This window comes from Manacus candei, unplaced genomic scaffold (genome assembly GCF_025592945.1).
Source record: "Manacus candei isolate 608988 ecotype Guabito, Panama unplaced genomic scaffold, ASM2559294v1 h1tg000059l, whole genome shotgun sequence".
NCBI classification, from domain to species: domain Eukaryota; kingdom Metazoa; phylum Chordata; class Aves; order Passeriformes; family Pipridae; genus Manacus; species Manacus candei.
In genome coordinates, this window is record NW_026138107.1 from 295,793 (window position 1) to 321,261 (window position 25,469).

At 48.1% G+C, this 25,469-nt stretch overlaps 1 protein-coding gene across 4 annotated transcripts in view; it reads left to right on the forward strand.

The window, feature by feature from the left end:
* The first annotated feature begins 354 nt into the window (after positions 1–354).
* Positions 355–25,469, forward strand: part of MYO5B (myosin VB) — a 143,816-nt gene continuing 118,701 nt past the window's right edge. For all 4 annotated transcript variants that reach the window (XM_051803659.1, XM_051803661.1, XM_051803660.1 and 1 more), the window contains exon 1: positions 355–529. In XM_051803659.1, the coding sequence (XP_051659619.1) occupies positions 503–529 (27 nt within the window). In that variant the 5' untranslated portion in view covers positions 355–502. The remainder of the gene's footprint in view (positions 530–25,469) is intronic.

A 25,469-nucleotide genomic window follows, 5' to 3' on the forward strand; every position in this document is an offset into this window, starting at 1 on the left:
CGAGGGGCACCGCACTGGGGCTCAGTTACTCTTCTTCTGTGAGAAAGGAAGATGAATAAAAGGGGGGAAAAAACCCCCAAACCCAGCACCAACCCACGGTGTCGGGGGGGTCCCTACCCCTGGCTGGGGGCCGGAGCCGGGCGGGATGGTGGTGACCGCCAGGGAAAAAAAAAAATTATTAAAAAGGGCTTTAAAAAGATAAAAAAATTAATAATAAAATCCGAGGCGAAGCGAACCGAAAGGAGCCGAGCCGAGCCGCCCCATACCTGAGCGGGGCGCGGCGGAGGCGGAGCGGTGCTGCCTCCTCCTTCCTCTCCCCCCCCCCCCTCCTCCTCCTCCTCCTGCCGCCGCTCCCTTCCCTTCCCGTCCCCGCATCCCGGCCGGCCGCGGCGAGTGTAAAGGTCGGTGCGTCCGTGTGTCCGGCTGTCCGGCTGTCGGTCCGCCCGCCCGCCCGCCCGCCCGCCGCCCCCATGCTCCGCGCTTAGCGCTGCCGGCCCCAGCCATGTCCACCGTGCAGCTCTACACCAAGGTGAGCGGGGAGGGGTCTCTGTGCACGCCTGTGTTTCCCCGGGATCCCGGGCCGGGGGCTGTTTACCCGGTCCTGGAGGGGCCCCGCAACTTTCCCCGCACCCGCCGGGACGGCGCCCGCACGTGCGCGGGATGCGGAGGGGGCACCCCCCGCACCCCCACGGGGGTCCTCGTCCCCTCCCGGTCCCCTCCCGGTCCCCTCGCGGTTTCACTCACCCGAGTTCTCTGCAGGAAAGGGTGAACTTCGCCCGTGGGTCGAGGTGGTGGCGGCGGCGGCCTCGCCCTCCGTGCGGTCCGTCACCTGCGCGGATAAAACACTCTCAGCCTCCCTAAATCCTCCTGGAATAATTCCTGCCCCTCCCGCCCCCCCCAGCCCCCCGTACTCCTAACCACGGGGGGTGGAAGGAGAGGAAGGTGCAGTCCGTAGAAGTGTGTTAACTCACCGAAGCGCTCCCGGGGCGCCGGGTTTCCAGAGTCCTTTTTTGTTCCGCAACTCCTGGATGTGATCCCTTGGCAGGGGTGTGAAGGGACGCACCCGCTTCCTCATGGCAGCCGGGAAAGGTGACATGGCCGGTGGCCTGGCTGGGCGCTGTGCTTCAGAGGGACGGACACCCAGAATTGCTCCTAAAAAGCGATCGTTGTGGTTAATGGGAGGCTCAGGTGCTGCTTTTTAAGCAAAGCCTGGGATTTAGAAAAGATATCGCTGGGGTTTTCCGTATTTTTTTTTTTAATTTTATTTTTATTTTATGCCTGTGGGATACTTGGGTATTCTCTTGGGTCCGTGGCCAAACTGGGCTGTGGATGCATCCCACGGAGTTCGGGGCTTTCGGCCCCTCTTCCCAGCGAGAGGTCTGTGTCTGGAGAGATCTTGTCCCGATGAAAATGCTTCTCGCACGCAGTGGGAGATCTGCCCGGTACGGAGCGAGAGCGGATACGGAGAGAGCCCTCTCCCTGTGCTCTGCATTTTCTCGAGGCTACCCAGGAGTGCTGCGGGCAGCCGGGATCCAGGGAATGTGCTCTGTAAAAGCCATCAATAACATTAGGCAGGGGCTCATCAGGAAAAGTGCTTGGCTTCAGAATGGGTTTTGCTGAAAGACTGTAGAGTGCCAGCATCATGTATTGTAATAATGAGAATTTTAGTGTTTTAAACTCTTCCTGTGACCGTGGTCAGCATGGAGATGCTGCCAGATCGCCACCAACCCTCTCAAGGAAGCACTTTTTGTCTCTGTGCTGGTCTCCCGGGCTTAACTTTGTTGCAGATTTCTGCTTCTTGTAACTCATTTTGCGAACAGCTTTTATGTAACATTGGGGGTTGCCACTTATTTTTTTTTTTTGGCTGTTGCTATCAAATGGGTGGAGGATGAGTTGTGGTTCTGGCGGCTCCTCCTTTGAACCTGTGGGAATTGCAGAAGCCCCGCTGGACTGAGCAGGGCTGTCCGTGGGTGGGCTGGCCTCCATCCTTCTTGGGAGCACTTTAAAAGCGGAGTCTCAGGTTTGGAAAAGCTTTTTCCCTTGGAAAATCCGAAAGGGAGCAGAAGTAAAGCTGTGGCTAAACTGCTCTGACCGCAGCATCTCTTTGGATGAGCGCATGGATGTGATAGAGCCAGACTCCCTCCTCCCCAGGGATGCTTCCCAAGTGCTGTGGTATCCCTGGTCTGTGAGCTGATTAAAACTACCTGGTTAATTGATTCTTAACTTGATGATCAGCTAATTAACCAGTGTTGTCTTTTTATGCTGGCTTGGTTTGGTTTATATTCCTGTTGGTCTGTTGAACAAGGTGTAAGATGCCTCCTGGGGTATTACTTGGGATCCTGTTACTGTGTAGGGACTTTTCCCCTTGGGAAGTGGTGGGGATTTGGTGACCACCTCTGTGTGTTGTAAATTTTAGATTTATTTTTAACAAAAACAAAGATTCTCGGTGAGAGCAGGTGTTTCAGCACTGGCTGTTCTGCAGGTGCCTGTCTGTTTTGCAGCAACGTTTTAGGGATGCAGCTGTTTTGGTAGGTGGCAGGGCCACGGGTGATGCCTTGAACCCACAAAGGGTCATCTGTGCAGCTGAGTCACGGTGAAATTTAGGACTGTCCTGCTGGGTTGTCTGCTGCATGGGGCCTCTGTGCCAGCTCAGGGCTTTGAAGCAGCAGGAAAATGTTTCCTGTGACTTTGAGAACACTGGGGAAAAAAAAAAAGAGCAAAGAAGGCTTAAAAGTCACAACAAACCCAACAGCCTTGAGATGCTGAGCCTGGTGGTGGTTGCTGCCAGAGGTCCCTGAGAAGAGAGGGATCATCAAGGAGGGTCCTGGTTCTTGCTTGCACATCACCTCTGTGCAGAAGGTGACTTTCCAAGTGCTTCAAGAGGTGGGGCCTCCTGGATTGCCTTGTTGGCAGGGTGGGGATGTGGCGTTTTGAGGGAGGATGCAGAAGGAGGGGAAGGTGGATGCTGTGGCTGGAATCAATAGTATCTTGCTAAGAGCCGATCGATCCGACGTGTGGTGTTGCATTAGCGCAGCCACAACACTACCTCCCTTGGAGTTCTTCCTCCTTGAGCTGGAACCAGGATGAGAGAAACTGCTGGAGAGCCACTTTGGAGTGTCCAAGTGGGACTTCTCCGGTTTTCCCACCGCTCCTTCTTACTGGACTGCAGTGGGAGCTGATGTGTATTGAGTAGAGAGCCCTTAACTTCCACGTGATGCTTGCAGAAGACTTTCTGGGACGTTGTGTGGACATGTAGCAGTGTCTTAGTGAATAAGTTCATCATCATGCTGGTGAATTTGGTGTGTCAGACTGGGCACTGCCCTGAGGAACATTTTAAACTGGAGAGCAACCCATCCTTGAAACACCAGCAGCTCCAAGTTGCTGGTGGAGACCCTCTCCATGTGATATCTCCCCATGCCCCTTTAAGATCAGGGCTGACTGGTGTTTAATAGCCCCCATCAAGCAAGATAATTAGTAGCTGTACCTAATTATGAGCATGAGAGTAGTTCCAAAACTGCTTCAACCTTAAAGCACGTAGGACTCCACTTGGGTAAATAGTTATGCAGAGACCATTCGAATACCCTTCTCACTCCCAGTGCTTTATCTGGGGACTTTGGGGTTTATCTGGCTGTGGATTTTGTTTTGTGGCAGGAGCAAACAGGAGTTTAGTGCATGTCCCAGCAGAAGAGGAGCTGTGTGGCAAAGGGTGTGGACCTGGTCCCTGAGCTGCTGGCACCAGCATGTGCAAGAGGAGTAGGGCAGGTAGTGGCATCAAGGATTCCAGCTGGCAAAAACCTGTTCCAGATGGAAAGTGCTGGAGCCTTGCCCAACCGTTGTATTTCCCAGTTCCCCCAAGAAACACCTTTCTAGGGCTGCCTGGGCTGGTCCTGCTCTGCCACATCCCCGAGGTGCCCAGCTGCAGCACTGCAGGCAGACGGTTTGTTTCTGGGCAGGACAGTTTCTCAAACCCTATTTACCTGCAGCAGGAGGCAAAGGCAGCTCCCTACATGCAGGGTTCTTTCCTTCCTCTCCAGCCAGGGCCCTCCAAAGAGACCTGTTGCTTATGCAGCTAAGCTACAGCCCAGGTAGCTGCAGTCAGTCCTGGTGAGCCTGTGCAGGTGCCAGCATTACCCTGTAATGAGGTAACGGGGATGCTCTGCTCCCCGGGCTGGGTGCTGGGCAGGATGGAGGAAGGACATCACCCAAGGAAGGTACCATCCCCAGCAAAGGATTGATTTGCAGCATTAAACCAGAAATTAGAGTTGTTTGCATGGCTAGCCTTTGTTACATTGTAAGGCGAAGCCCTTCATGTGACTAAAACAACTATAATTGCTTTGGCTTCTGGGTGTTCTGCTCTCTTAAAGGTGCTTCTTAAAATATGGTAATTGTTCTTTTAAGTATAGCCTCTGAACCTCATGCAAAACAGTGCTTCTGCCAGGAGAGGGAATGAGCTGTGCCTTTCTGCTCCCGGGGTGTTGTGCAGCACAAGATACGCTCTTTGCAAGGTTTGCAAGCTCTGGGTAAATAAGAAACCAGGGTATTTATTTTTTATACTCTCTTTTTCCTTCCCATCGTGCAAAGTGACTGTTACTTGCCAAGTATTTTCGCACAGAGGATAGAACTTAATGCATTAAAAAGTCCTCTTCTAATAGCTAGTGTTGGGTGTAGAAAATGCTCTGGTTTTCACGTAAAGTTGTATTAAATAAAGTAACTGGAATGAATTGGTGGTTTCTGACCCTGGGGAGAAACTTTTCAAAAGTGAATAAAAGCTGCCAGTGTGATCACACACTGACTGAGTCAATGAATTGGCATAAACCTTCTGGCATAAAAGCTTCTGAAAATGATTTATCCTTCAAGGCCTGGGGAGGATTCATCCTTAGTGTGTGCCTGTGTGCTGGATTGGGGCTGAGCAGCGGCTGGGAAGTGAGAGAAGATTTTCTGTGGATTGTGATGCCTAAAATCTTCAGGAGAAAAGACTCTCCAGGCAGTATTAGATATAATAGAGAACAGCTCTTCTAATGAAGGCCTTCTGGCTATGGAGTATGAAAGGCACTTACACTTTTATATCTTTTGCTGATTCTCATATTAATCGGGACATCCAATCCTAAGTGCCCCTTTTGCTCTGGCACTACTCTCAGAACTGTCCCACTGGAGTCCCTCCAATGGTCTTGGGCCTTGTATCTTGTTTTTTCTACCATATCTCCCGCTATTCTGGTCCAGGTGCACGTCCCAACAGAATCCAATGGAATGCTCTTGCTAAACATTTATTGCCTTGAAAAAAACTGTTGAAAAGACGGTAAACAGATGGTTAAATGGAAGCTTCAGGAATGTGACACGCAAGCTGTGAGAAAGTGGTGGTCTAAAGTGAAAGAAAACTACAGCTACATGAAAATCTACAAAACCCCTCAAAGTTTTAAAAATTCTAAATTGTGTAGAGCAAACTTCTGGGAATAAGAGTGGGGAACAGGGCAAGTTTGGGGTTCAGCCCCTGCACATCAACAGGACCTCTGCTGCAGAGCTCCTGAGCTCCTGCTGCTGCCATTTCAGCTGCTATTAGGAAAAGCAGGTTATGCTTGAAGGTTTTTGGCTTTTTTTTCCTCCTGTATTTTGGATTATGTGAGAACATGTCTGGGTCAGTCCACAAAGGGCAGGAACAGCTTGGAGGCCACACTGGGATTTTTATTTAAGGATGGGGCTGCCTCGCTGAAGGAGCTGAGTCTGTTGGCATCCCCGGGCTCCTCCTGATCCTGCCTCATTATGAGCTGCAGTCGCAGAGAGAAAATCATTGAAATGTAAAATATGATTGCTCCAGCCAGCTCTCTGCAGCTGGGGACCGTGCCAAGGGCACGGCCAGCGCCGCAGCAGCTCAGGGGCCTCCTCGGCTTCCCCGGGGTGGCACGGGGGTGATGAAGGGAGAGCCAAACCTGGGGTTTAAAGACCCTCCAGTCCACTGTGTCTGAGGCCTTGAGCATAGGCAAGGAAGGTGGGAGGTTGTGGCCTCGGGGGCATTTCCCCCCTCGGTGGGCATGGGATGGCCCGAGTTCACCCTGTGTCTGGCGCTGCGTGGGTGCCCTCCTGGCACCACAGGGCACGCTGTTCCAGGGGCTTTGTGCTGCAAAAACAATCCCATTTTCTTTTCTGTTTGTGCAGTTTTTCATTTTGGTTGTGCAGTTAATAGCCCCCGTGCTTGGGTTAGATGAGAGCCACTGAGCCAAGGAACATGGAGCTCAGTGCAGGTGCTGGGGCACAGCCCCAGGAGTGACTCCAGAAGGGATTAATTAGCTTGATTCCAGCTGTATGCCCTCTTGCTGGTTGGTATTAATCAGCCTGCCTATTTAAAAAAATTATTTTTAAGAATTCCTGCCCTGATACTGTTTTAAGGGTGTGAAATTGGGGTGTGGAAATCCCAGTGCGTGCAAGCCCCAATGGCAGCGATTTGCTGGGTTAACTCCAGGGTGAAGCGTGGAAACCTGGGAGCATCTGTGGGGTCTGGAGCCTCAGGCTTATGCTGGTTCTTATGGGATGGGATGAATCATTCCTACCCTCTTCTGCACCGAGGAGGGAGTTTAACTGAGGTTATTTGTCACAGGCAGCCTGGCTGCTGTTGAGGAATGAGGGAGGATTTTTGCTTCGTTATTCTTTTCTGATGCCAGTTACCTAGGCATAGAAAATAATGGCCCTGAACATGAATTTATGCATGTCTTCTGGTGACCAGGAAAGAAGTCTATGTATGTTTGTGTCCGTACTTTTATACATTATATATTTTTTTTCTTGAAGCTGACATTAGTTTGCTGTAATGTGGTGCAGTTCTGAGCAGGTTGGACTTCCAATTTACACACCACTTAATTTGTAGCTCTGTTCAGAAAAGGAGTCACATACACTTACTGAGACAGTTGTCCAGCAAGGAATCTACAGGAGTAGCCTAACTTGAGCATGAGGGTGGACTTTGGAGCTTCCAAGTTAGCCAGCAGTGCAATGGGTATCAGGTAGCATAGATGAAACCCTGAGTTGGGTGTTTTTGTGTGGTGCTGTTGTCTGATCTTTGACCCTCTGCAAACACAGGCACTTTGTGGTGGTTAAAGGAATATCAGCGTCAACTACAATTCGGGTCAGGAAGATGACCGCTGTTCCTGCAGCAAAACCTCAAGCTGTGGCAGACACCTGAAGTGTTTGCAAAACACTTTAGTGAAGAATTTGCTCTTCAGCAAAGCTGAGAAAAATTCCCTGTGAGCTTTCTGCGTCTCGAGCTGGCTGTAAAGCAGTTGCCCTCATATGCCTCTGGCCTGCTGTAAGACACGTCTTGTGAGGCTGGGTTGGGTTTTGGCTTAGCTTGATCCTTTAAATATGAGCAGGGACCTGTCCGGAGATGGTGGCAGGGCTGGGAAGGACTGGATTTGGTGGGTGATGGGCTTCATTTGGCCTTCCTCGTTGGAACACTCCTTAATGCGTTGCCTGGGTCACGGTAAACTCATCAGTTTTACTAATGAGACTTGTTAAGGGTTTGGTATTTCTGCTCTTTGCCTCTCCTGCGATATCCAGAGGGTTTGGAAAAGAGTGTCCCTACAGGGGAGAGCCTGCAGCCTGGAAATGCAACTTTATCTCCAGCTGTGCTCTCCTTTCTCCTTGGTTTGTCCATGTCCAAAATCTCTCCAGTTGACTGAAACCCACGAGTCATGGGAATGGGTTAAACATGTCAAAGTCTGGACTGTAGGACAAGATACAAGCAATGTAGTCTATAAACCCTTACTATGGGCAATATAAGCCCTTAATTGCAGGTTAGGACTCCAGACTTGTGGCATGATGCAGGATGACCCACATTGCCACTGTCTGCCACGGCTTTTGACCAAATCCCATCTGATTTTTTTAAAATTTTATTACTTATATTCTCCTCCACAAGCAGTTTTTTGTAGTACTGACTTTTAGTCTTCTGTGTTCGTCCATGTGAAGCCAGTGGTGCTGCTGGGACCTTCACACCCTGCTCTGGCACTTTCAGCAGATCAGCCACAGCACATGTAAAAGCTTTTGTTGCTGCCCCAAATGTTCATGGTGCAGGGCAGGTTGTAGGATGCCCTGTCCATCTCCTCCCTAATGTACAGGCATTGCCTCTTTCCTTTCATGTTCCCTGTGTTGGCATTGGGGGTGATACCAATGGGGTGACTTTGTGTTCTCTGGGTGCTCCAGGTGTTTGGTGTTTACATGGCACCTCAACAGGAGACATGTGCTGTGCCACAGAACCCCAGAATGGTTTGGGTTGGAAGGGACCTTAAAGCTCACCCAGTCCCACGCCCTGCCGTGGGCAGGGACACCTTCCACTATCCCAGGTTGCTCCAAGCCCTGTCCATCCTGGCCTTGGACACTTCTAGAGATGGGTCAGCCACAGCTTCTCTGGGCAACCTACTTCCCCAGACAACCTTTGCCCACCTATCCATCCTGATTTTTTTGATGTTCCTCTTGGCTCTCATCCATGAATCTCCATTTGCCACGTGCTTCCAACTTAACTATTTCTTGAGAACATGCCTTTTCCAAGCTTGGGATTGACCAACCCTTTCATCTCACTACCACTTCCCATCCTGCTGGACTACGGGCTGCCCCGTGGTGAGCGGATTTGTTTCCCTGGGTGACTCCACACTTCAGACCCAGCCAATCCATACCTTCACCCTTCCTGTGAGTCACTGCCCAAGCTCCTTGACGAAAGTGTCACCAAGGTGTGAGGTGCTGGTAGGATGTGCTAACCACCACTTACAGGCAGCAGAATGTGTTGTGGGTGAATCACGGCCACCACTTATCAAAATGACACGTTACACGTTGGGGATGTGGCTCAGAGAGTCACCGCTCTTCAAAGGAAAGAGACCCTTAATATATTTAAAGATGGGCTTTTTAAAAATCATGGGAATGTCCGGCTTCTTCTGAAAGCCCCACAGGGATGATGATTTGGGGTGGTTCAGGCAAACCTTCAGCTGCCAAATACCCAAGCGGGCTGGATGTGAGCAGGCAGTGGGGGCTGCTGACATGTGTGTTACCAAATGAGGGTTGAAAATTAATTTTTCTAAAGAAATAAAAATAAAAAAAAAAATCTGATCCTCGTGCCTGCTGTGGAGCCAGTCCTTGGTGCAACACCCCAAGCGAGCAGAAAGTCGGTGTAAGCACATCCCAGGCAGTGAGTGGCTGCTGAGATGATAGAAGCTATAATTTTCAATCTAATTAAGCTGAGTAACTCCTTGTGGATTTGTGCTTTTTAATTACTGTGAGCTCTGATAATGTGGCTGCTGTGGGCATTGCTGTTTTTTGGGCAGTGAGGGTGATGTCCCCCTGGGGTGGAGGAGTGGGTACCCACTTTGGGGGTGGTGTGGGGCTCAGCCACGGACACCCAATCTCCTGGTGGAGTGGGGCTGGAGAGCTGGAAGTGGCTTTCACATGGCAGTGCTGGACTACTGTGATCTTGGATTGGTCCCCCACCTCCTGGTGTCCTGTTTGGGGAACAAGTTGTAGGAGAAGGTTCTACTCCAGAGCTACACAGACCTAGGTGGGAGGTAGATGTGGGAATACTGGTGTGGGAATACTGGTGTGGCTCTCACCAGCCTTTCTGTAGCTGGTGCCTGCTTTCACCACCATGTTTGGTGGTAAGAAATAAAATGCTGAAGGAAATGGAAGACCAAGTGCCATCATCCAGTGCTTGGTTGGCGCCTTGTGTCACCGTGCTGTCCCCTTGCCTTCCTGCCTCACCCGACCTGGGAATAAATCACTTCTTTGCTTGGATAGACTGTGGACACCTGCACTCCCATCTTGTAGCTAATTAAGGCATGTTTTGGCTGAAGCAAGACTTTCAACAGCACTAAAAAGCTCTTCTGGAAGCCAGGTTTGCATGAGGTGTGAACATCTCCCCTGGGGGCAGGTGGAGAGCTGCCCTCAGGGGTGTCTGCAGGGACTCCCTACTCTGAATACTGGGGTTTTCTCACAATAGCTTTCAGGGGACAGAGTGTCCCGGGGTGCTGGACCTGCCCTTGGCTCTCCCATAGCATGTGTTTTATGGCCCTGGGCATTATAAATACACTATCCAGAGAGATAAGAAGCTCGTGTTTTGCTCCTGTAAACCCTCAATATACCAGTTTTCAAATCTGTTGCTCTCCTTTCCTTTCTGCTTATTCTCTTTTTTTACTTTTTCTTTCTAAAGCCTTTGTTTTTGTTTTCACCCTGCCTCAGCAAGGAGATAACTTGTTCCTCCCTGTGCAGGGTGGCGAGAGGAATGCTTCTGCTTCGTCTGCCCTGTCGTGGAGGATGGAGGCAGAGCTCTTAAATGAAACGCTTCATTTAAAAATAAACAAAAAGGAAGAAGGAAGGAAGGAGAAAAATCTAGGCGTCTTAGGTGTGCAAAATCTCAGTTCTAGAAAATACTGATGATCAGGGTTAAAGGGCTGATGCTTTGGGTGCAAGGAACGGGACTGTGGATTTCAGCCTCGGGGCAAGCCGGCCCTGCTCCTGCTCATCGGGAGCTGCTTTGAAGCCTCGTGTGCTCTTGCCATGCCAAAATAAACTCGAGAGTCAGGCTGTCAGAGCTAATCCTCGTCTTTCGCTCTGCCCTCACTGCTGCTTTTCCGGGGGGTGGTGTCTGTGCTCGCACCCCTTGTTTCAGGAGGTCCCTCCCAGGCGTGGGGACCCTCCCCTGTGATGCCAGCTGGGCAGGGGTAGTGCTTTGAGAAGCCTGAGCTGCCCGTTTGCTTGACTGTCAGGGTGGGTCTGAATCATCTTTAGTCATGAAACCTGCTTGAATTTCCCTTTCAGCACGCAATACTCCGTGCAGGAGAAGATGGGATGGCTGAGGCAACTCAGGCTGTGCAACTCTTGAGTCCCCAAAAAATGAGCTGCCAGCAGACTTTTCCTCCCCAGGCACTGCTCTGCCCAAAACAGAGGTTTGCATCCCAAAGAAGTCCAGCATCGGGCAGAAAAACCAGTGTTCTCACCCGAATGGAAACCTCCCTTTATCCAAAGGTAGAAAGAGTGTGGTGCAGAAATCCATATTTAAAAAAAAAAAAAGGCTATTCGTACAGAACAGACTATTCTGTTTGGCAATTCCAGAAAGTCTGTAGACTCTCAAAAAATAATTTTTTTTTAAATGATTTTTTTTTTTGTGTGTGTAAAAGGATGCTGTCTCCTGCCAGTCTTTGCTTTGGTACAAAGTTTCAGGCCTGGAAGGTCGCGTGAGGTAAATCAGCAGAATGCAAACCCTGCTGTTACTGACTAAACTTTGCCCGGATCTCATCTAATCACCAACCTGACAAGTATTTAAGAGCTCCAGCTCTTTTCCTGTGAGAAGGGAGTTCAGTCCCAGCTCTAGTCCCTGGAGCAGCACTTGTCCCAGCTGAGCATCCTTACAGAGCCCTGGCATCCTTTTGCTCCAAAGGGTGATATGTTTGCCTGAGTGATTCCTTGCTGTTATATCCCAATTTTAAATGGTATCTTCTTTTTTTTTTTTTCAGTAGCAGGTTTACTGTTTTTTTCCCTTTTTTAGTTTCAGATTATTCTGCTTTAATATTTAATAATTTACAACATATTACTCAGATTTAGGCTGTCATTAATCTGCAGCAGCGTGGTTTTTTGATTTCCCTGTGTGAAGAGAAGACTGGATGTTGTGGCTGATAGCAAATCCCTGTGATATTAGTGTGCAGAAGTGCTTTAACCATTGGACCACACAGCTCATAACTAGTGAGGTTTCACCCTTCTGGCTTCTCTGAAGGCAGTTTCTTGTTTCTCTGCATTCAGTACCAAAGGCTGAATGTTTCTAAAGGAAAAACCTTCCAACAAAACAATATAATTTTCCTCGGTAATACTTTGGGGACAATCTGTTGGCGGCTATTTTATCCAGCGTGCCATCTCTCGGCTTATAACCCTCTTTGATGTGGCTCATTCAGGGGAAAAATGGCATTACACACTACCTCAATCACTCAGATGTCAGAGAGGATATCGCGTTTGACTAATCAGGGGAAATTTGGGAAGATTTAGTAATGCCAGGAGACATGACCCACTTCCAGTTAAACGCTTTTCAGACAATAGAGATTGTGCTAAGTGATGGGGGAGGGAGCAGCATTCACAGGGTAGGAATAGTTAATAATTCTTCGTTGTTTTACATTCATTGTGCTGACCCTTTCCCAGGTTTCGGATGGGCTTGCTTTCTTTTTCCGTTTCCCTTTTTTTAGAATAAGAAAATACTGGTGCTAACTGGTTTTCAGCAGATGTGTGTTACCTGGAGATGCCCGTCCCTGGGCTGCAAATACCTGTCCTCTTTGGGATGTGGCTGATGGATGCTGGGATGTGGCCTTTTTGGGTGGCTGTTGGGATGGAGGGTGTTGAGAGCTGCGGTGCAGCTGTTGGTGACCAGTGTTGGCTGGGGATGGGGAACCTGGTGTGGGAGTTTGCCAGCTCAGAAGGTGCCCACCTGATGATGTGCATCTTAAGTACATAAAGACTAAAGAATATTAACCCATAAAGCCAACTTTCAGTGCTTTCTTCATACCACAAACCACCTATGTAGCACTTTCCTGTTCCTGTGAGCTTCTGGCCAAAACAGCAACAGAAATTGCAGAGGTGTAGCACTGTGATGTTGTAAAAGTGTGAGAAAGCCAAACCTTGATGCTTAAGTTTGTAGTATATAAACCTCTCCTTCAAAGACAACAAAAGAGAATGTTCCTTAAGAGGTAACTCCATAATTTTCAGCGGTGCAAGTTCTGTCAGGCAACTCGTGGCTGTTGCTTTGCACAAGGTTTTATCTTTGCAGCCATGTGAGCTGAGCAAAAGCAACTTACTCTGCCTAAAGCTTATTAAACCCCTTATTAAAAATAGTTCTGTAATCCTTCCGGAGTACAGCAGCAACACTTCTGCCTTAATTTCATATTGCAGCTAAACTCTGGCAGTATCTTGCAATTTGCTGTGCTGGTAAGAATGTCCAGCGTGATGGGGCAATGTCAGAGCCCACCTGAAAATGGGAAGAGGAGCTGTGCTGCATGGGCAGCCTTTTGGGGGAAAAACTCCTGTGCTGGAACTGCTCCTGGCTTCTGGAAGGGGGTCCAAGTTTTCAACCATTTGTTGTGATTTTTGAAACCAAGCTTCTGAGCGATCATTCAGGTTTAGGTGGTTTTTAATGCTCTGGTTTTGCCTGCGGCCGTGGGCTCTGTTGCTCTTTTTCCACAGTATAAAATCAGCTCTTGTTTTCTAAGTAGTTCCCCAAATTCTGTCCTTTGAAGAGCCACGTTACAGTAAGCTTTTAGTATCTTTACCAAGGAAATTAACACCTTCCTTGGGTTAAAGTCTCATTTCTTCTGCCTTCGAGCCTTGAAGTCAGTAGTCTGACATTTTTGACTGCATCTCTGTTGATAAATTCTGCTTTTACATGCAGTTACAGACACAGCTGGAAGATACGTAGCCCTGACGCTTGTCTAGATAGATTAATTTCCTTTGCACACCTCTGGGTGTTTGGTGAATTGGTCACGGGGGGCTCTGAACTCCAAATGGTCCTTGTGTCCCCAGAGTGACTTGAGAGGAGTTTCTGAAGCAGTAGCAGTGGATGTTGAAGCCCTGATGGATTGAAGTCATGTGTGATGCTGAGAGCATATGTGATCTTTGGGTGACTCAGGAGTGATGGTACCTGGCTGGGCAGGAAGGTGGTCTTGCTGACGCCTCTCTTCTCTCTCTCACGTGCTTGGGAAGAGTTAAAATATATCTGGGGTCTGGACAAACCTGTCCTGGAGTCAGGCTAAACTTCAGTGTAGGTAATTTATCTGGAAGGGGAAGGGAGTGTTTTGGAAGGACTTGGCTCCATTCCTCACACAAAACACATGTAATTTTTCAAGTCAGAGCAGAGCAAAATACAGAGGCCAAGGCCTGAGACAGCCAGCCCAGCAGCTCGATGTGCTGCAGATGTGTGCAGATTTGAACCAGGGCTCATAATTGGAAAGATGAAGAGCTTTTGAAGTACCCCAGGCGATGGAAGAGGCCCCGACTGCATCTGCCTCACCTGCTTTAACCCCACAATGAGCACTGACCCTTGTCTCTCACAGGCTTTGTGCATAATTTATGTCTGATTTGAAAGCTGGCTGCTGTGTTAACACAGTTGTCCATGAGTGAGGCTTGGAGGAGTCCCTTGGGAGCTGCGGCGCCCATCCACAGGGTTCATGTTGGATCGTTGAGATGCATTAAAGATGTTTAAGTTGTTTTATGGACGCAGACCAGTTAAAAATGGAGACATGGCTTTTTTCACCTTTTGTTTCAAGGCAGAGCTTAAAGAAATCTGAAGCCACCAGAGAAGCATGTGTGGATCTTGTGCCCTGGTAATAAACCAGAATGAGGGGGTGGATGGGGCCTCCTTCATCCCACAGACCCTTGACTGCACTAAATGTGGGTGTGAAAATTCAGTAGTGGCCTTTAGCCACTAAACAAACCAGCTGTTTGTGGGGCTGAAGTGACACCTGAAATCTAGATGGGTCTCTTCAGGATTTGTGTGTTGCTTCAGTAACCAAGCTGCTGGTACCGGTGGGGATGCCCTGGAGCTGCGTCCTGTGTTGTCCTTCCCACGAGGCACGAACCTGTGAGGATGCTCTGAGCCACCCCCAGACTGGGGAGGCCTGAGGTCCCCTGTACAGGGTGAGCAGATGCTGAACTCTCTGCTTGTGTTGAACACCCCTTCCACATACTCACAAAACTCCCCATTTTGGGGGATTTAAGCCTTTTCTGGGGATGTCTCCCGCACTTTATTTTCTGCAGACTGAGCGTGTGACTCTGGGGGTAAATTTACTGTGGTGATAAAGCACACATTAGGAGGGATAATGATATTAACTGTGGCAGTCTGTCTCACTGCCGGAGCATCCTCTATATTTTTATGTCTTGCAATGAGGAGAGATTTGTGGCTTATTTCCCCCAGTGTCAGTGCAAAATGAGACGTGGGCTTTCTCCCGTGCATGCCAATCCTGGAGGGAGTTCAGAAGTGTTGGAGGGACAGGGAAATCCCAGCTCGTGAGCTTTCCCAGCTGGTGTTTCTGGCTGGAATCAGGCTGTGGGGGTGCTGAGGTTTGCTGGCTTCCTTTCAAACAGAGCCCAGACTTTTGACAGTGCTTTGCTGGTAGCTGGACAGAGGGGAAACGTCCTCTGAGAACAGGATAAAATGCCCTTTAAACAGGTTAAACTGCTTTCCTGTGAGAAAGGCCATTGTGAAAACCAGTCCCCTGGGGTTTTTCATCAGAGCTGGCAGTCTGAACGAGCTCACTTTGTGGACATGCTGTGCCCATCAGTGCTTTTCTGGGCAACCTGTGCCAGGGCCTCACCACCCTCACAGGCAAGAATTTCTTCCCTCTGTCAGTGGGAAGCCACTCCCCCTTGTCCTGTCACTGGAGGCCCTTGTCCAAAGTCCCTCTCTGGTCACTGAAGTGAATGACTTAAAGCATCAAGGAAAATCCAACGGGAGGTGAGCGCTGGGCCAGGCTGGATTTGCTCTGCAGGGTTGCTTGGCATGTGGCTTTCCAGCATGATGCAGTCGGTGCTGGAGCCATCCTTTAGCTTTGCAGGTGGAAGTGAGGCTGTTTTGCAAACACAGCACGGGGAGGACAAGGGAGAGGAGCGGAAAGCAAATATTTGCCTTTCGGAGGTTGAATCCACCCCTCTGATGCTCTGATAGACCCTGCTCCTCTCACATTGGAGTCTCTGCCCTTACTAAAGCGGTTCCAAATGTACCATTTGTTTATAGAAAGTGGGTCTTATTCCACTGTGGCTGGGAACTGGGAGGCTGTGCTCTGACACTGCCTTTAATAATGCTCTGATAAGGGCTCCCTGCCGTCCTTGCAGGGAGAAAGAGGCTTATCAGGGAGCAGTGAGCAAGGTGATAGGTGCCACGGGGGGGAGGAGGGAAACTGGAATGATGGCAAAGACTGTTTGGAGTTTGGTAGCCTGCCTGGCTGGTGAGTGAAGAGGGTGGGCATGGTATTAGGTTGGAAGGCACCTGTGCACTGCTCATCCCCACACTCTGGGAGGAACAGAGGTTAGGGCATGACTTCTCTGATCAAAAATCAGCCCCTCAGTATCAGAAGGACATGAAGCCAGAGGAGATGATCCAAGGGCTGGAGCCCCTCTGCTCTGGAGCCAGGCTGGGAGAGCTGGGGGTGTTCACCTGGAGAAGAGAAGGCTCCAGGGAGACCTGAGACCCCCTTCCAGTGCCTAAAGGGGCTCCAGGAGAGCTGGAGAGGGACTTGGGACAAGGGATGGAGGGACAGGACAAGGGGAAATGGCTTCCCACTGCCAGAGGGCAGGGTTAGATGGGATATGGGAAAGGAATTGCTGTCTGTGAGGAAGGTGAGGCCCTGGCACAGGTTTCCCAGAGAAGCTGTAACTGTCCCTGGATCCCTGGGAGTGTCCAAGACCAGGTTGGACAAGGCTTGGAGCAAGCTGGGATAGTGGAAGGTGTCCCTGCCCACGGCAGGGGCTGGAATGATCCACAAGGAGATAATCTTTAAGGTCTCTTGCAAACCAAACCATTTGGGGGTTTAGTGATTCTGTGATCATGGAATGGGATGCCTCTAGAAGCAAGAGATGCTTGTGGTTTTAGGTCTGAAAAACTGTCTTTATTTGGGGCAGTAAGTTTGAAAGTGCCTTCAAATGTGCAAGCTGAAGGTTAAAATACCACAGTGTGTGGGCAGCCCCAACACAACCTTCAATTTGGCATTTCCCAGGACTGACACATTGGTATGTTGTTCCCAGGTTGGAGGGCCATAAATGATGGCCAGATGCACTGATCCAAACAAGGATTTTTTTTTTTTTCCTTAAGAAGGCACCTAAAAATACCCGTTTGAAAGTTTGCAGCAGCATCCAGTTTCACCATAGTGTGGGACAGGGGAAAAGACCTGCTGCTGCCCAGAGGCATCTGAAATAAAGAGCAGCTGTGAGGGGGCATGTTGCTTCAGCAACTCTCTGCTTTTTGTAGATCCATCCCCTTCAGAGACAGTCCTAAATCCCTGCTGCATCCATGGATACGTGTGACCCCTAATGCCTCTTCTGATCCATTGGGATTTTAGGGGAAATTCTTTCATGGAAAAGGGTTCTTAAGCCCTGGCTGTGGTGGAGTCCCCATCCCTTGAGGGATTGAAAAGCTGTGTGAATGTGGCACTTGAGGACATGGGTTGTTGGTGGGCTTGGAGATGCTGTGGGGACACTTGGACTCAGTGATCTTAGAGGGCTCTTCCAACCTAAAGGATTATGGGATTCTATGATTCGAAGGTTCTGTGGGACAAACCTATAATGTGAGTAATGCTGTGGGTTATTATGTGTGCTGGTTTGCCCATGGCAGTGGCTGAAAGCATCCACACCAGTTCAGGTAGCCCTATCCAACCACTGGCCCATGGATTTTGAAGGAACTCAGCTATTGGGACTGACCATTTTGTTAGAAAGGGCAGAAAGAAACTTTTTGTTTTGGACATTCTGAGCTGGGAACTGGCAGCACAGTTTGCAAAAGCTTTGCTTTTATAACAGAATGAAGTGGGATAATGTAGTGTTTCTTCAATTTATTTTTCTTCCCCTTGTTTTATTCATCTGCCTAACAAAGCAATCCCTAGAGGAGAGAGAAAAGTCACAGTGCAATGTTTGGTGGAGATGGATTTGAGTTAGTGGTGGGCTCTAACTTGAGTGAGATGCTCTACATCTCTTCTAAGTTGTCTTCATGCACTCCTAAACTGCTTTAACTTCAGGATGTATTTTCATGTGTTTTGCTGCCTTTTATTTTATAATTAATAATAATTCCTACACACACACTTCGTGTGGTAAGAGTAGGCGTAACTAAACCTTGAAACAGGTTTAGTCCTCAGCCCGTGCTGATGGGGCTTCAAGGCAAGTGGCATCAGGTGCAGTGTGGCCATAGATGCGTGTCCTTCCCAAAGGGAAATGCATCCCTTGGATGGGAACTGCATTTCCTGGTCTTGGAGCAAAACTCCTGGGGCCTGAACTGGGGAACAGGTAATGGGAATAGAAATCTTACAGCTGGAGTGTCCCTGGGATGATGTGGTGCTGGGATGAGCTGAGTCTTTCCTTGATGGAAACTCTGCAGCCACAGCCAATGCCCAGAGGTAGCCTGTAACTTGGGGAAGGAAGAAATGCTCCTGTAACACAGGGAGGGATGTTTATGTGAGTAAATACATCTCCTGTTGGGATATGAACGTTGCCTTGGGCAAGAGACACACAAGAGAGGGGCTTTGTTGTGGGGATGGGGAAGGCAGAAGTAGCACCCAATGGCTGAGAGAGCTTTTTTTTTCCCTCTTTTTTTTTTTTTTTTTTTTTTTAATCTATTTTTATTTTCCCCTTCTGATTGGGCTGTTTTGTTCTACGGACACTTCAGTATTTCATGAGAGCTGTTGTTTGATCTGTGTGTTCGTGTGCAGCTGGGGCACCCGCCCTTCCGAGGGGAAGAGATAACCTTAGATTTGCCTAATGCACAGGGGATGTTGCCAAGTCAGGGGAGAAATTCAATCCTGAAGGTGAAGGCTAGAAAAAATGCATTTAGTGGTGTGGTAGTGTTTTTTGGTTGTTGTTTTGGTTTATTTTTTTTTGGTTGGTTGGTTTTTTTGTTTGTTTTTTTTTGTGTGTGTGTGTTTATTTTAATTTTAATTTTAATTTTAATTTTAATTTTTATTTTTTTCAATTTTACTTTAATTTTATTTTAAGTGGGTGCCTGTGCCCTTCTTGCAACCCTTTTGCCACTTGGACAGTCTTCTGCACGTTGATCTCCTTCCCTGAGCCCTTCCTGCAGAACACAAATGCTGTTTTGCTAATGGCATCACCTCCTGAGGCTCAGGATTCACCGGGTGATGGGGATGGTTTGTCCTGCATCCCTCCTTACTTAAGCTTTTTTTCTCTCCTACATCTGTTAGAGGAGATTGGATAGGGGATGGTTTTCCAGGGGGTTGCTGTGTGGTGTAAACAAGAGGCTACAGGATAGCAATGCTGGTAGACCTGGAGAGCCAAAATCTCAGTATTTTGGCTGGACATCTAAAATTATAAGGAAATAAAGAAGAAAACGTAGGTGACTGTCCAGCCATCCTGTACTTTCCATTTTACAAATTAAAAATATTTATATACTAAAACCTCCTTTCATTTGAGTTTCCTCAGTGTTTTAAGCCAATTTCAGTTTAGTGATTGCAAGATCGTACTTATTTTCAATGTCTCGCTGGGGAGAAGAGACAAAATCTGTAAATTATTACAAAGTAACTCACCATCCAAGTGTGCATCTGAGGTCTGGCACATGGATGTCCTGGGAGAAGCAGAGCCAGGTACAAATCACATTCCCAAATACCCAGAAATTACTGCAATGAGATAAAAGAGATTGAGGAAGAAATTCTTGGCAGTGAGGGTGGTTCCAAACCAAACCATTCTATCATTGTATGAAAGTGCAGGAGCAGTTTTTCCCTCCAGGAGACCTTTTCTCTGCCCTCCCGTTCTTAAGCATCTGGGGGTGTATGAGTGTTTGTTCACTGCTTCAGTTATTTTAATTAAATATATTTATTCCAGCTTTGTGTCTAGCTCACTGGTGCCGTTCTCCAGGTGTCTTAATGTCTCCTTGCTCACAGGCCTTATTGCTGGAATTTTTTAATTATAACTGGTAAAATGTTGCCTGTTTAAATCCTCAGTAATCAATTTGTTTTCCCTCAGTTGCTCGGCAATGAAAATGATGCAGAGGTGGCCCGGGGGTGTTTCCAGCACACCCCTCTGGTTGGAAAATGCTGGAAAAATGTCCTAGAACTTCAATTCAACCCCCCTTTGAATTATGTATGCATGAGTGATGTCCCAAGAGGGTTTTTAACGCATGAGTTCTGGAGATGTGAGGGGTAACTACACAGGTTGATTAATCCAATTACTACTTTCTAATAAGGTTAAAAATCCAGTCTGGTGGAGAGCTTGCACTGCAATTAAAGGTGAATTTTGGTGGTGCTGTCTGGGCACAGTAGTGCCCAGTGGGGAGGACGGCTGAGAGTTTGATGTGCTGTGCACCCTGAATTTTGGGAGGTGCTTGTCACACTGTGAATGTCACTGGTGTCACCACAATTACAGCCAAAAATCAGATGCTGTTTTTAGTATTTTTAGCTGAAAGCTCTGGTGTCCCCCGGCTGCATCCCTGCATCACCAAGCTGGGCTCCTCCCAGGACCATTTTCATATAAAATCAGTAACAGAGGGTGGTCACTGCACTGGGGAGTGAACATGATGATTAATTTCCCTAAAGCATCACAAGGCTGCGTTATAGATAGAGGACTGTGAAAACCCAGGGTGAAAGGCCATTTTGGACTGCTTAATTAAACTCAAACGCCGTTTTTTAACTATTTATCAACAATCAGGTATACATAGTGTATATAGAACATGTTTTGGATCCATCTTATGTTCATCAAGGAGCTTACTTGGAGTTTGGATGGAAAACAGGAAGACAAAGACAAGGTTAAACCACAACACTGCTCAAAGTTTTGATTAATTGAGAATTACATGAGAGAAGGGTAATTAATGCCAATCAACAGGGATTTGCAGAAAGTAGCCTGGAAGGATTTCACTTTTGCAATATGACAGGCTGTTTGGTGCAAGTCATGCTACGGAGACACTTGGCCCCTGCGTGGGGTTTTTAATTAAAAAAGAAAAAAAGTCTGTAAAACTCCAGTAACCATTACTGGAATGAAAAAAATTGACTGCGTGGCTGAGTTAGGACCATGGGGCTCATCCCGGGTCAAGGTTTTTTTCATGATCCTGTGCAATGTGCTGATTTTTTTAATCAGTGACTTGTAAGAGGAGGTGAGGAGCGCTGGAGGAGCTGGGTCAGCTGGGTGGTGCTAGAATGTGGCCATGAGCATCCTATGGGTTCTGGAACCAGGGGAGATGCTTGGGAAAGGGGTGTTGAGCCCCCTGCTCCAAATTGCTGCTACCCTGATGCCTACAGTTCTTGCAGGAGGATCTGCAAGTCAAGTGCATCATTACCTGGGTCAGCTTTGTCACTGAGCTGTTTGTGCTCCTCCAGGGGCTCTGCAGTGATTTAGAGGGGGTTGCAGAGCATCCCTCTTTCTGTCAGTGTGACAGGGGATGGACGGTGATGGTAAGCATCTGGTAGAGCAAATGGTGACTGCTTTGCAGGGCTGAGCCAGGCCTGATAGAGTTACTCAGTGCTGTCTGTGGGGTGGTGATCTGCTGCTTGAGGAATCTCAGGAACCGGGGAGAGGATTCCCACCAGCAGACTGGTGGCTGGCATCTCGTAGTGCTGCTCTAATACCGGTGAACATTAAGTTTTGCAGGGCCCTTTCCAGGGTTTGCTAAATTCTCCCATGGAGCACGTGCTTTAAATCCAGGCTTAAATACCCAGAGGAGCAGCCCTGTCTTGTACCCCGTGATTTCATCAGGCTCCTGGCTGTGTCCTCGCTGCCAGCCCTCAGCCTTCCCCAGTGCTGTTTCAGAGCCACCAAAGGCCAAGGGCTCCCGTGCTCAACCTCATCCAAGGCTGGAAAGGACCACAGAGAGACCCCAAGTGCTGCCAGCTCCAATTAACCGGGCACAGCTCTCCTCCTGGAACATCTTGGGCTGACCCTGGCAGAGGGGTTTGGTCTTGTTGTTTTTGAAAGGGTAGAGGGGCAAAGTGAAAATACAAGAGTTGTTGCACTGCCCAGAGCAAATCCCGGTCTTGCAGCCCACGAGTGAGTCGCTCCACAGCCCAGGAGGGACTGCTTTTTATACTCCAAATTAAGACCAAATTGTTTATTTGCACTGTCTCAAAGCACCTGGGTCTTTACCTAGTTTTGCAACATCTAATGACTTACTGCAAGAGGAATTTTGCAGTGAGAGACCAGGGCTGTGTATGCACTCAAGACCTTGATGCTGAACTTGTCACTCTTAATTAAACCTGCAGTAACGAGCAATGCTGAGATGCCATGGAAGAAGTGGCAGGGGAGAGGATGGGAATACAGGAGCTGGCTGTTAGTTACATGTAAGACTATTGATTAGTCTTGGAGATCATCCTGAAAATCATGCTTAATTAAGTAAAGGCTTCAAGTGTACCCCCAGTATTCCTATCCTGGTGTCAGGGCTTGCCTGCAGCCCCACTCTGCTCGGTGCCAGTTTTCTGTCTGCCTTTGGTGACATGAAGTTTGTGCAGTGATGAACTGAAGCCCTTTAGTGCCCCTTCATTAGAAATGCTGCTAATGAGCCAGTGGATAAATGCTGCAGATGCTGCTTGTCCAAGTACTGCTCAGCTGCTGTGACACTTCATGCAGATCATCATCTGAGTTAATTTGGGCAGGGGAGTAAAATTCCACAAGGAGAAATAGAGTGAACTTAGTGCTGGTGGGAGACTCGGAGCCATCCATCAGTGTGACATCTCTTCAGGGGCAGAGGATAATATCCCTGTACCCAGGAGGCATCAGCAAAGCACATGCTTTGTTAGCTCAAAGCCAGGCACCCCTGTAGCCGTCTGGGATGGGGAGATGCTCCCCAGGATTTGGGAGCCCTGCCCTAAACAGGGCAAGGTCTGAGTGTGCCTCTGTGTGCTTCTCCTGGGACCGTCTATCCAGGCTGATAGCAAGAGGATGGTGGAGAATGTGAGGGATGGTGTAGGTTATGCTCACCTCCCTTGGCTCAGCTGTTTGAGATTGTGTGTTTTTATCAGCCTGGGAAACACAAAGATTGCTCATTCTCATGTTGGAGAATTAGAGACTCTACTGCAGTGTGCCACTCTCTTTCCCTTTGCACTGAACACTTTCAGCAGGTTAACACTTGCATTCTGTAGCTCAAAACGATGTTTTTTTGTGCTTTTTAAGAAGTAAAACCCTATTATTTTTTTGCCCTACCCCTTGAGCGTGGTGTTATTGTAGTGTACATCCCCTGCTGTGAGTTGAAACATTGATTTGCCAGTCGTAACCTCTCCTTTCAGTGTTTTCGGGTTTTTAGAGTGAGGAAGAAGTTGATCTTTTCCTAGCAGAGGTCCTTTTTGTGAGCAGATGCCCTTTGGGGTCGTCAGAGCTGCTGGGCTGGTGTGTGTCTTCCCAGCATCGAGTACCGGCACTGGGCAGTGGAGAGATGTGCCACACAGGGACATTCTTGCCCGCTCTGTACCAAGCAGTGAAAGCCTCTGCCATCCCCTCCTGCCCCTTGTGAGGGTTTGCCAGCTGGTGGTACCCAGCAGCAAGCGGAGAAGCCAGACCAGGGTGAGATACAGAGGTCAGGAGGTCCTGGAGTCATGGCACAGCTTAGGGAGCTCTGACCTAAATATGGGCTTTGCTTGTCTGTCAGGCGGGGGAGAAATCATTCCTGGGGTGAAAAATCTCATTCAGAGGATGGGAAAGGGAGGATTATGGCTTGCCATCTGCCTCTATATTCAATATTGTAAAAAATAATAAAAAAGGTAATGATCCACAAGTCCCTTAATGGAGAGGTTTTTGCCCTGCTGCCAGAGCACCTCACCTGTGCCTCACTGCGCCACAGGCAAAGCAGATTTTTCTCCTGAGTCACTGCCAAGTGGGGCAGAAGGGAATTTTAAGGCTGCAGGGCACCCGAGACAGCCTTGGAGCTGGTGCCTTTCCATGGCCCCCTCCTGCCAGCACCCTTTAAGCAGCTCTTGCCAGCACTGACAGGCGCAGCGGTTTGCACAAACGCATTTACCACTTACCACAGCTACACAACTCCGTAAGCAACCACCTGTAACTTGTGGGGGACATGGGATCCTGCTGCCTTGGGCATAATGCCACTGGATGGGCAAAAACACGTGTGCTGGTGACTCCAATTCAGCCCAGGACTGCACCCCCAGTGCAAATTAATGCAGAGAAGTTTGTTTGATCTGGTGCAGAGCTGGAAGGGGATGCCGTAAGCAAGTAAAGTCCTCTGGGTTGGTTTTTTTTTATCTGCAAGATCCTCTTTAAATGATCTCTGTGGAGGGATCTTTAATACTATTTTAAAGAAAAAGTAAGGGAAAGAAAAATTACATCCAGAGTGTGTGGTATGACAGCGTTTTAATTTAAAGTACAGCTTGTGCTTTCCTCTTACTTGGAAAGAACACAGTTTGGGGAAACTTAGATTTTAGTAACAGATAGCCTGTGAGAGCTGGGGGGGAGTAGTTATTGGACTGTTTCAGTGTAAGCTGCTTAACCATTCACGTGCTGCATGTGTATTCTTGGGAAGCCAGGGCTGAAGCTCATGCTGGTTTTTCTTTTGTATGCATTTTTTTTTCCCTCTTCAAAAACATCCAGCAATACTTGGGCCACCGAACAATACAGAATGAGGTTGGCAATAAGACCGCTACAAAGGGGTAAAGGTGGAAGAGTGCTTGCTTTACAGAGAAAAATATACAGAGGTTTGTCCCAATTTCCACCTCGTTCTAGCTGACATTTCTGTGTTCACCTTCAAGTTTCTGACAAATCACTGTCTGTGGTTTCTACTAGAGTCCTTTCTTAAGATTTGCTTAACCAGTGTGGAAGTCTTTGTAAGGAGATCCTGTATCTTAATCTCTATTACTGAATTCCTAATTGTGAGGTGGTTGGTGCTGTTGTATTGCCAGTATTGTGGGTTTTCTGCTGTGCCCTCCCTCTATCTGCAGCTTGTTGGAAGGATGTCCCCAGCAAAATGCCTTTGACTCAGGAGCAATGAAAACTTCCCAGGGTCAGCTGTGAGCATTGCCATTCCTGAAATAACTCAGGGGATTAAAACCCAATCATAATAAACATGGATTTTGCTGACTTCAAGCTTGCCATAAAGACTTGCAACCACCAAACAGCCCAGACTAAACCGAGATAGCTAATTTTTAATACTTATTGCATAATGAAAGATTATACAATTTTCTTAATGTAATGAAAATTATACTCTGTCCCCACAGTTGTAACTCCTTCTATGCAGACCAACATCCCTTCACGGAGCATCCTCCAAGCACATTGCCTGGAGCTTGCTGGGACTGCCTTTGGCCAGCACCAAGAGCTTCAAAACAGTAAAACAAGACCTGCCTCTTCTAATTTAATGTTGGTTTTAATCTGCATCCGCAGTGGCAGCCTGCTAAAATCTAAATCAAATCAAGAGGTGGGGATTGAATTTATTAAGCTTCTGCTTAAGCTGAGTAGAATAAGGCATGAGGCTTGAAGAGCATTGAATGGCTTTAGTTTTATTGGGGATCTGGTTTAAAAAGACCCAAAGCAAACCAGAATTTTTGTTTTGTTTTGTTTTGTTTTTTTCCTTGAGAGGCTGAACGTGCAGAGCTATTTCCAGTTAATTTTAACACATCATTTAAAGGCATCCTCGAGGATTGAAGAAAATGTTTTTCTTTAAAGAAAAAGAAGAGAAAATGGATGGAGATACTGGAGTGTTTGGACATTAAGTGGTTTGCCCAGGGTTGTGTCTGCTGAGCCTAAAGTCAATTAATCCTTTGTTCCCAGTGCTTTGAGATGGATCCACCTGCCTTTTTCCTTTATAACAAGCTCCAGCAGAAGACCAGGAGGCTGTT